This window comes from Triticum urartu, unplaced genomic scaffold (genome assembly GCF_003073215.2).
Source record: "Triticum urartu cultivar G1812 unplaced genomic scaffold, Tu2.1 TuUngrouped_contig_4501, whole genome shotgun sequence".
Lineage (NCBI taxonomy): Eukaryota > Viridiplantae > Streptophyta > Magnoliopsida > Poales > Poaceae > Triticum > Triticum urartu.
Window position 1 is genome coordinate 271 of NW_024115094.1, and position 11,296 is coordinate 11,566.

Consider the following 11,296-nt stretch of genomic DNA (forward strand, 5'->3'; position numbering starts at 1 on the left):
GGCTTTGCGGCATCTGATCTGGCGCAGCTTCTCCCAGCCCGCAAAATTTAGATTTACAACTTAAATTGATCTAGCATAATGCATTTCTTTACTTTTGCAACGACATTAGATACAAAAGACATTACCAAATCTTTGCTACAATTGCAAAACCAAAGAAAACAAGAACTACAAGTATGCATTTCAGAAGATTTCCAACTTCCATAACTGCTTTCACAAAAGTTGGACTAATATCTTCTCCATGCATTCATTGTTGATCTGCGGATTCTTGATTTTGCATTCTTCTTTCTTCATCTTTGGTTCGAAAGAAGTAGACGTTGCTTCCCCTCTAGTTGCACATGCAGTCGCATCATTGCTTCCGATTATACTAAGGAGTGCACTAACATCTATTAAGTTTCTTTCTATCAACAAATCAATGTATTGGCCTTCCCAAAACCAAAATGAGCATCCATCGTCCTACACAAAAGAATGAGTAACCTTGAAGTGAGCTACCGCAATTGAACTAAAGAATGAGCTATGAAATGAGCTACCGCAAGTGCACGTACCCCGTCGTTTTCGCATTTGAAGAACACCCATCTAGGGTGCTTTGCGTTCCCGAAGTGAGCCGCAACACTTTACACGTGCAGTCGTCGCACTCTATGAGCGGCATCCGCAAGCCACAAAGACACTGCGCGAGCGCGGAGCCCGGTGGACGGCCGGACGAATCCAAGCCCGCAAACTTTTGGCGGCGGCGGGCGGACGAACCGGTACCTGCATGCGGCGTTGCGCCCTTGCCTGGGCTGCGGGAGAGGCTCCCCGACCACTCCATCGCTTGGGGCAGCAACCGACGGCCGAAAAAAGCCAAATCCGGCGGCCCGCGATGAAGTGCCGCAAATCTGCAAATCCGACGGCCGGCCGACGCAGGGGGGAAGGGAGGGGAGGCCTCGTGCACCGCCTTCCGGCGTGCTCCTGCCGGCTGCTTTCGCCGGAATCTGGGGCGGCGGCCGGCGGCGGTGGGAGGGGGGAGAGAAGAGATGGTTGGTGAGGAAAAGCGCGGGATGAAATGTTCCCCCACCAACCGCTTCCGCTTATATGTAGGGCACTGCAGCCACGAGGGAGAAACCCGCGTTTTCCCGGGCTGGGGTTGAGATTTTGCCGCGCCTCCTAAATTTTTTTGCGGGCCGAGGTGGGATGCGGGTGATCGAGCTGGTTTTTCCGCCCCAACCCACATTTTGGTGGTTATTTTACGGATCGGGGCGGGATGCTGGGTCTGCTAGAGTTGCTCTAACGAGTTAGGAGTTCAGTTCTCCCCAAAGCAAGCGACGGGGAGGCCCGCCAGGTCACTCACCGATCATGAAAATCTAACCAAAATGAACGTATCAGGGCCTCTAACGTCGGGGCTAACTGACACCCTCATATCCATCCCGAATATGGGGTGAATATGGAGCGTCCGGGTGCGCCCGTCATGTTGGACTGATGAAAGGGTCCCATGCAGAAACGCCCGAAAATTCAGCGGTCCGAAACTCATCTTTTTCATTGGACTGATGTCGCCATGTGGTGCCGCTTCGGCAGGTCACGTAGTGCCTAGCCCGGCTATTTAAGTCGACCGTCGGCACCGAAATCTTACCATCCATATTTTCGTCCGTCTGGCCGCCGCCGCCGCCACTTTCCACTCCCTATCCGCCTAGTAGCCATGCCCCCACGCCGTCTGGTGAGGAACCACCCATTTCTAATGCAGGAGTGCCAACACGAGTTCCTTTAGCAGATCCAGGCAAGGCACGAAACCCGGATCGCCGCGGGGCTACCTCCGGATGCAGTGGATCCGGAGAAGGAGTTGGATCCGAAGAAGGACGAGGAGGAGGATGATGTGAGGGACGCTGGCGACGCGGATCTGCGGGCGAAGCAACAGACTATCCTCGATTCTCTTCGCTCGAAGTCGGCTGCGGAGGCCAGACGCCGTCGCCGGCAGGAGGCGGAGGAGGCGGAAATGCTCGCCTACATGGATGAGATCGAGCAGGAGTAGGATTAGCCGGAGCCCTCCTACGCACCCGTCCAGCTAGTGCCCGACACCGATGTTGTGGACATCTTCGGCGATGAAGATTAGCTTGGGTAGAACGTAGTATATAGTACGTAGGTTTACTTTTACATGCTTTATATGGATTTAGGGATTGAAATATGAAAGACTCAAATGTAGAATAGCTAATTTGAGACGTGTGCCCGACATCGATGTTGTAGTCATTGTCCGCGGGCGTTTGACGGCCGGATTCATAAAGTCCGGCTGTGTATGCTCTTAGGAACTCGTAAAGTTAGGGATCGCGCTCTGAACCCATTGGCCTCGCTGCCGGACCGAACATTATGAAGAATGGAAGAAAGATAAATAGATCGAGCGCTGCATCAATAACTGGAGACTTGTACGTCGCGCTGGAGGCTTGTGCCCTCTGTAGGCTTTCCGTTTTTTAACTCTTACTGTTACGTAACCTTTATTACCCAATCATGGTCAATTGGTCATCATCCACCAACGTTTGGAACAGGAAATCAGGGGATACTCGTCATGTGGTCGTGCCAAACATGGCCCGGCCCTCACCCCATGCGATTAGACCTTTCTCTGCATGTCGGCGCTGACCTTCTTCATGGAAGGCCTAAGCATGAGCTTTTCCCACCACGCTTTCACGGAAGGGAATGAGTCGAACACGGACGCATACGCAGTCTCCATGAAGCGGAGCGTGAAGGGGAAATGGTTGAGGTCCGCGACGCTGATGAAGCTTCCCGCCAGGTACTCCTGCTTCGACAGACGGCCTTCGTAGACCTCAAGCACCTTCTTCAGCTTCTCCACGCTCTCGTCCACGACCTTCTGGTTCGTCGGTATGCCGTAGGCCGTGGGGTACACGATGCACTCGTAGACGATAGGTGCGACTGCTTTGCTGTACTGGTGCGCCTCGACCTCGGCCCAGACGTCCACCGTCGCCGCTTCCTCCGGGTTGCTTTCCCTCAGCATGTCGACCTCATCCGTCCTGTGTTTGCGGAGCACGTACTTGGCGATGGCACGGGACTCTGTAGGAAGAAACAGGGGATCACATTTGCCAGATGTAAGCATGACACTGCAAAGTTTATTGGGACTGAATTGTTGTTACACGGCAAGTATAATAAGGTTTACCAAAGAGCACGAGGTCTCCGTCTTGAAAAGCTGGGATTTCACCAAATGGCTGCAAGAATGCACAGGCGCGGATGATTCAATCAACAAGGTCGGACGAAAAGCTTCCAAGAACCCTATTACCCGAGCAGTGCGAAATCAAAACACGCGGCTTACGTTTCCGGCGAGGTGCTCGGGCTTCTTGTGCTCCTTGGCCAGGAAGTCGATGTCGACAACCTCGTAGTCCGCACCGACCTCCTCCAGGCACACGAGCACCCGGGCCACGTTCGTGAACGCGGCCGACCCGAACACCTTCACCGGCGCCATTCCTGAGTGGTCTGTATGTTGAGGCGTGCAATGGCAGCAGCATCCCTCCTTTTTATAGATGGCGTATCTTAGGAGGAGGCATGCATCTTCCAGCACAAAGTCAAAGTGGTGCTTTTCTGATTAATTCCACACTAGTTATTCTTTGTTTTTCTTCTCTCTACCAGAATCAATACCCGGTCTTCAGCAGACACCACTCCCCATTTCTCTAGTGAATCACGTATGTTGTCTTTCCAACTACCGGTTAACCCTTTGAGTACATTTTTCTCACTTTCTTCCGTTTGCTGCAACTGTATGAAATTTGACAAACTGTACTGATGCATTGTTTGTAACGTCACCTGTGACCTGTGAGGCGCTTGAAGGAGAACGAGATCATTTGTGGCGCAATCAGGATTCGTACTGCCTAAGATCTTGGATTTTAGATACAATTAGCATAAGCGGATAGCATAATTTGTGCATCTAGCTGTTGTTTATGTACGTTGTTCATATTACTGTTACAAATCTACATCATTATAATTTGGATCAACGAAAATTGCAGGTACTTGTTTCTCGCTTGAATCAATCTACTACACCCTTTGATCTCCAGAAAATAACTGGTGTTCATATTTTTCCTTTTTTTTTTTGCAAACTCAGCTTTGCATCGTACATCCCAAACTATGTTTTTGGCGAGAGAACAAACGGTGTTAATAAGCTGTGTCATAATTTTCCCTTTTCTTTTAGCAAACTCAGTTGTGCATCATACATCTAAAACTATCTTTTTGGCAAGACAGCAAGCACAATGTTTTTTTTCTCTTTTGAGAATCACCGGGGGAGAGTTTCCCCACCTGAATATATTACTCAAAGTGGCCAAAATGCCAGAGTGGTGATCTAGTTTATAAGGAAAACCGGAACGAAAACCTTAACAAATTGACCCCGTTTATAAGGAAAACCGGGCCGAAAACCGTACAAGGCATGGCCTAGTTGGCAGACATAGGACCATCACCATGAGAGACACAAGTAGATGTGGGGTGTCGTCGAGAGATCACAATACCAGGACTGTGCAAATAGTCAAACGCATCGGCGGGCATACCGGCCCCATGGCACAACTGAGGAGCATCCACAATCAACGAGTGTCATCCCAGACACGAACCTTGACTGGGGCTCCACCACAGAAAAACAGAACGAATAGCAATTTGAGAGGCATCTTGCGCCATCCTTGAGCAAAAATGAGTCGAGACAACACCAAGAGCACCAAGCTCGCCGCAACACAACGGTAACCATGAGAGGGTCTTGAGCAACCATTACCAACCTGAGCCGCACGAGAACACCACCACCGTAGACGAAGAGCTCCAATCAACCGAGACCATCCATGATGCATCAAGGCTATTGGCGCAGCCGAAAGGCAACGAGCGACCGAGTCCACACCTGGACGAAGAGCCACACGCAACCGTGTCTACATCACAACAGCGGCACCGCCGGCGAAGCCGAAGGGCATCAAGGAGTCGAGTCTACACCCGGATCGCTTCTCCGAGCACACCAGCGCAAGCCGGCTGCGCCACCACCACCGCCCAACCCCGCAGTGAGCAGCCACCACACAATCCATCAAGTTGATGCCTTCAGGAAGGAATGCGACGCGAAAAGCGCCGCCATCGGCCGTTCCGGACGAACCAGGAACATGGGTTTCCCTAGGAGCCTCGAAGAGGAAGTCACCATGACAGCGATGCCTCCAAGGAGGTAAGCGGCACCCGCGAGCGTCACCGTCGCTGGCTCCGGCAGGAGTAGTAGTTTTCGCCCAAGTGAGCAGACCACCTCCGAGGAGCACCGGTAGACTGCGAATCGCTGCTCCCTGCCCCACCACAGAGCAAGGGTCACTGCAGCCCGCCGCCGCACGTGACCAAATCTGGTCCATGGCAGGCCAGATCCGGATGAATCTGGCCTATCCAATCCACCTTGCCTCACCAGTCGCACACGGCGGTGCTCACCGCAGCGAGCTGGCAGCATGTTGGACTGTGCGCACAACTGCACACGGCAGTCATCGGGCCATAGGAACGCCGCAACACCTGCCCGGAGACAGATCGAAGTGCCCCAGGCCAGCACCAAAACGGTCCGGCCAGATCCGGCACCGGTTGCACCTCCAACAGCCAGGCGGAGGAGACATCCACCCGCATCTCGCCCGCAGGACTGAGCCATCTCGTGGAGGTCACGACCATGGCAACATGCGCATAGCAGTGGCGCCCCCCCCCCTTGCGGATCTGGGTACGAAGCGCGTAACAACTGAAAGATTTTTTTTTCAAAAGTAGCACGTTTTTTATAGCAATTTCGGAAACTAGCAGTGCTAACACATTATTTGCAAAACTAGCACCCCGTCAGTCAGCCGTTGGCCGAAGTGGGCCTTTTCGGCCGGCCGAAGCCCTGACGAGGCCTCTTCGGTTAAGTGTGGCCGAAGAACGCATGAACTGGGCCGAAGACGGGCCTCTTCGGCCAGCCCGCGACCGAAGACCTCATCGGCTATCCAGCGGCTGAAGAGCTTTGGATAAGGCCCGAGCGTGGTCTTCTTTTTCCTCTCAGTGTTCTTGCTCTCTCTCTCTCCGTTTCTCTCTGTACATCGCCCCCCTCACTAATCTCTTCGTTTCTCCACCTATTTTCGAATCCAAACCACAGAAACGGTAGATCGTAGCCATCTCCACCGGCCTACGGTCATTTTTTCCCAATGGGATAGCTATTTGTGCGTACAAGTGAGGTGGAGTCATTTCTTCGGCCAACCGGAGGCCGATGGGGTGCTAGTTTTGCAAATAACGTGTTAGCACTACTAATTTCCGAAATTGCTATAAAAACATGCTACTTTTGAAAAAAAAATCCAACTGAAATGCTAGTCTTTTGTACACAGGATTTGAACAGGACCAAAAGAAGTTGGATTTACACAGGATTTTCAGTTGGCAATGCATGTTCTAATGAGATTTGAAAGGGTGCCGAAGGTTCGGAAGGCAATTACAAGTCGACATCAATTGTTCTCCTGTATTGCCGGGAAAGCCAGATGTCGTAGTATTTTCACGTGGGTGGCCAAGGGGCACCGCGTCACGGCAGATGCCACGGGGTGGCTTATCGTGGGTGGAGCAAGGCTACAGTGAAATATCCGGGACGGGTATGCGAATAGCACATGGTAGTTTATCCAGGTTCAGAGCTCTCCGGAGAGATAATACCCTTACTCCTGCATGTCTGAATATACATAGTGTACATGTCTGGCAGTACAGAGTTGCTCCTGAAGTTGTATCTGAGGTCAGTGCCATGAGCATCTGACCTCGTATATGTGTGTGGCATGCTCTAGTGTCCAAGTATGGTCGTGGCTTGTACACTATGGACGACATCACTGATAACGGATGAACAGTGGGCCTGGGAGTGAGTGGTTTGGGATGTAAGCTACAGTGAGTAGCTTACATCTCAAGCTGTACACTATGAATGACGTCATTGAGGACGGATGAACAGTGTATGCCCATGCAGCAATAGTGGTCAGGCATGGCCGTGGTATGGTCGTCTTGTCGGTGTCGGGTCGGAGCTGCAGTTGACTCACGTAGCAGGCCGGCTAGAGGAGCCGGGCCGGGGGGCGGCCGGGCAGGCGGGGGGGCGAGCCGGCCGGGGCAGTCGGACACTGGAGCGGCCGGAGCAGTCGAACTGAGGGGTGTTGGCCACCCCGATGTCTTGAAGCGTTGTTTCGCCATCTTTGAGGTACCGGGGGTCATTCCCCCGACACCAGAGCATAAAAAATCCAACACCAAACAGTAGCTAACAAGAGTTGCAGCCGAAATTGAAATAACACATTATACCAGAAATCTATCAGGCCTTATTACTATTCGTTTGAACAAAATGAGTCGGGGAGGGTGCAAGATGATTAGCAATGTCTACTTCTGTCATGAGAAAATCAAGCATAATGTCTGCATCCAGAACTACTGAACTTCAACTTCCAACGATCAAACTGACACGGGCCAGGGTATATCAGTAACTCAAAGCGTTGTAGAATTTGTAGCATTCCATTAAAAAGAATAAAGAGTAAAGTGCATTTTATGTCCCTCAACTTATCGTGAAGTGTGTCCTTTGTCCCTGAACTTTTTTTCAGTGCAATCTTTGTCCCTCAACTTATGCCGGGTAGATTTAGTTTAGCTCGTGGTCAAAGGGGTATAGGAACGTAGGCTTTGCTCCGGTGAGGATTTCCGACAAACAGCGGCACCATCTTTGCTGCCAAGCATATGCGCTTAGGGAAGTTTTGCACACCCTTTAGACCATAGCTTGGTCACCAGCGACCTATGTCAAGTTCCAATACCGCTTTGACCATCAGCTAAACCGGGTTTGACCAAGGAATAGACTAAATCTACCAGGTATTGAGAGTTGAAGGATGAAGGTTGCACCCAAAAAAGTTGAGGGGCGAAAACACACTTCGCGATAAGTTGAGGAACGAAAAGTGCACTTTACTCAAAGATAAAAGTTCTTGCTCTACTTTAGCATTCAGATACCCAGCAAAAAAGAAGTATTCAAGTATTCAACTAGTACATCACATCAACATGTCCATTGCTGTACAATTATCAAAATGGCACCAATAATGCAAACTCCATATTCTTGCTCCGACCAGAACTTGATTGCCCTGGTGCCAAATCAAGGATTTTTGGTTTGGTATCATTGCTATGAACAGTTCACGTTCGGACAACTTACCAACACAGCAAGGAATAACATCACATATCTCACTTACAAAGTTACAAAAAGCAATAAAGAACATAGAGCTTCTGCTTTATATACTAAATAGCCACACTAATCAAACACTTTTGAGTAGCCACCAAAACGCACCATAATTTTAGTCACTAAGCGCTTGGGCAAATACATGTTATGCATCACATACACCACACATCCTACTGCGCCAAACCATAGCCGAAATTTTATCAGGACTAATCATTATTTGATTGAACAAAATGAGTTGGGGAGGACTTGAGATAATTAATAATGTCACTTCTGCCTTGAGAAACCAAGCCTAACGTCAGCATCCAGAACTATAGAACTTGAACTTCTAACAATCTAACTAACAAGGACCGGTAGATATCACAAACTCAAGTGCAGAATTTGTTACATTCCCTTGAAAAGTTAAAGTTGTTACTTTAATTTAGTATTCAGACATCATATCCAACTATCATATTAACATGCCATTGCTGCAAAATTATCAAAGCCTGGTGCCCAAATTTTGAGATGATCACTGGTGCCAAAATCAAGAGTAACCAAAATTATCAAAGAAGCATAATTTGGTTTGGTATCATGGCTACTACCAGTTCATTTCTAGAAAACTTAAACATCACATATCATTACTTTGAAAAGCAATACAGAACAGAGTCCTTTGGAGTTATGCTGCTAATAGCCACACTAAACAAACACTTTCAGTAGTAACCAAAAGATGCAGAATATTTGAAGACACTAAATGGCAGGGGCACATTATGCATCCATATACCACAATCGCATTAACGCATAATATATATGGCAATATAGCACTCCCTCCGTAAAGAAATATAAAAGCGTTTAGATCACTACTTTATAGTGATCTAAATGCTCTTATATTTCTTTACAGAGGGAGTATCACCATAACAACCTTGACCTTGAGTCTGAAGCTCCAAACAAGAGGCAACAACTTATAGTCATTCTTAATACATCTTACAGATGAGCTAATATCCAAATATTGCAGCAATTCAGTATGTCTTGCCTTGGACATTGATGGCATAATGCAACTGGCGCCTAGGCAAGAGTAAAACTGGATACAACAGTTGATATTTGGACAAGTTATCCACACAAAGAAGAGCAACATGAGGATCAAATTAAACGCAAACAACACTGAACATTCTGTTACTTGCAGAAACAATATAGCTAGGCAGATACACACCAATCGATCACTTCCGGTAGCAACCAAAATGCATCACACGAAGAAACCAAACAAAGAACAACCTTTCTGAAGCTCCAAACAAGAGGCAGCAACTCATAGTCATTCTTAATACATCTTACTAAGACCTAATATTCAAATCTTGCAGCAATTCAGTATGTCTTGCCTTGGACATTGATGGCATAATGCAACTGGCGCCTAGGCAAGAGTAAAACTGGATACAACAGTTGATATTTGGACAGGTTATCCACACAAAGAAGAGCAACATGAGGATCAAATTCAATGCAAACAACACTGAACATACAGTTACTTGCAAAAACAATACAGCCAGGCAGACACACGCCAATCGATCACTTCCATTAGCACCCAAAATGCATCATACGAAGAAACCAAACATAGATCATGACATAATTTTGCATCACATATCTCACATTGAAGTAATCCATAGTCTAAATAGCAACATAGCACCACCAATCACCATAACAGACATGATTTTGAAGATTCAGACAAAAGGCAATAACTTCTAATCATGTCCATGTTGAGCTAATTCGACAGATCGCACTCCAGTGCTCTACCCATCACCAACAAAGCTTGTTAGTGTTGATAACACTCATACATATAACCACTATAAGATCTTCACCTGAAAACTGAAATACCACTACTGCTAACTCCACCAACCCAGTAGATCGAAACTTACTAACGAGTGCTCCGGTTTAGAAGGGCGGGGTACGGCCGTTTCCCTTGAACACCTGGTTCCCTGCGACGGCGGCAGCAGCCATGCGCCTGCGGCACCAAAGATGGCGGATCGCGGGCCCGAAGGTGCACGGTAGAGCATGCCGGTTCCAAACCCTGCGGCGATGATGTTGCGCCAGTCGTCAGCGTCGCGAAGATTGCCCACGGCGCACTCGGTCCCCGCGAAGAGCAGCCCGATCAAGGCGACATGGTTGCCGTACCGGCGTCCCACGGAGCCGCAGTGGTTGAGCACGCGGCTGGTGCGCAGCTTGAACAACTCGCCGCGCTCCGCCTCCGCCACCGCGCGCTTGAACCCCGTGGCGGCCCCCGCCGCGGCACCGGCGACGTACCCACAGCCGGGGGAGAGCGTGAGGTTCCTGCCCCAGGTGCGGGTCTCCTCAGGGAAGAGAACCTCCGGCGAGGTCGGCAGGTCGTAGATCGTGCGGCACGATGGGAGGTTGAGGCCCTCAGGGTGGTACGGGGTGTAGGTGCGCCGGGATCCGACGGGTGCGCTATGCGATAGGCGCTCGCCGTACTGGGACTGCTCGGCGGCGTCGGCCATGGCGGCGAGATACGGCGGGCGCTGGGGTTTAGGACCTAGGTTCGGAGGCGGCAGTCTTCCCGTGCTCGTGGTTGGGGCGGAAGGAATCTCCTATGTTCCGCATAAATCACGTAGGGGTGTGTGACTTTTTGGGCCGGCCCATACGTTTTTCTTTCGTTTCTCGCTCGTCCTTCTCTGTTCTTTTCTCTACCGCTTTTGATAATTTTTCTGCTTTACTTTCCTTTATTTTAGTTTTTAATAATTCTCTAAAAACATTATACAAAAACAAAATTTTCATGAATAATTTTAAAATCTTTAAACATTTTATATAAATTTAAGAACAATTTTTAGAATTATGAATATTTTAATACATGAAATGCTTAAAAAATCATAATTTTTAAAAATTTGTGAAAAAACTAAATTCATTACCATTTTAAGAATCTGTTAGAACCGTTGTTGGTTTTCTTTGAATCGAGCAGCTAACCCGGTTTTCATCATGGAGCGAACAACAAAAGTTTTTCTACTCCAGGTCATAATGTGCGAGGCGGTTTTCCAATGGAGGGAACGAGCCACGCGAAGCAAAATGGGCTAGCCGGACATAGGGGCAATCTATGGATAAATAAGACATAGAATAGGAGATGCCGGTGGTTCTCATGAAGATGCTCTACAAGTTTATCATTCTCCGTTCTCTTTTCTTCTTCGGTGGGTT

General features: G+C 48.9%; 2 protein-coding genes across 2 annotated transcripts; both read right to left on the minus strand.

The window, feature by feature from the left end:
- Positions 1-2,350: 2,350 nt before the first annotated feature.
- LOC125527918 (probable glutathione S-transferase GSTF1) lies at positions 2,351-3,440 on the minus strand. The gene is made up of 3 exons (XM_048692423.1): positions 3,284-3,440; positions 3,131-3,179; positions 2,351-3,027 (listed from the first exon to the last, which is right to left on the minus strand). Exons 1-3 carry the CDS (start codon positions 3,431-3,433, stop codon positions 2,570-2,572), a joined length of 657 nt encoding a protein of 218 aa, XP_048548380.1. The 5' UTR covers positions 3,434-3,440; the 3' UTR covers positions 2,351-2,569.
- A 6,026-nt stretch (positions 3,441-9,466) lies between these two features.
- LOC125527917 (mitochondrial import inner membrane translocase subunit TIM23-3-like) lies at positions 9,467-10,661 on the minus strand. The gene is made up of 2 exons (XM_048692422.1): positions 10,064-10,661; positions 9,467-9,608 (listed from the first exon to the last, which is right to left on the minus strand). The coding sequence occupies exons 1-2, from the start codon at positions 10,606-10,608 to the stop codon at positions 9,467-9,469; spliced, it is 687 nt and encodes a 228-aa protein (XP_048548379.1). The 5' UTR covers positions 10,609-10,661.
- Positions 10,662-11,296: the final 635 nt, after the last annotated feature.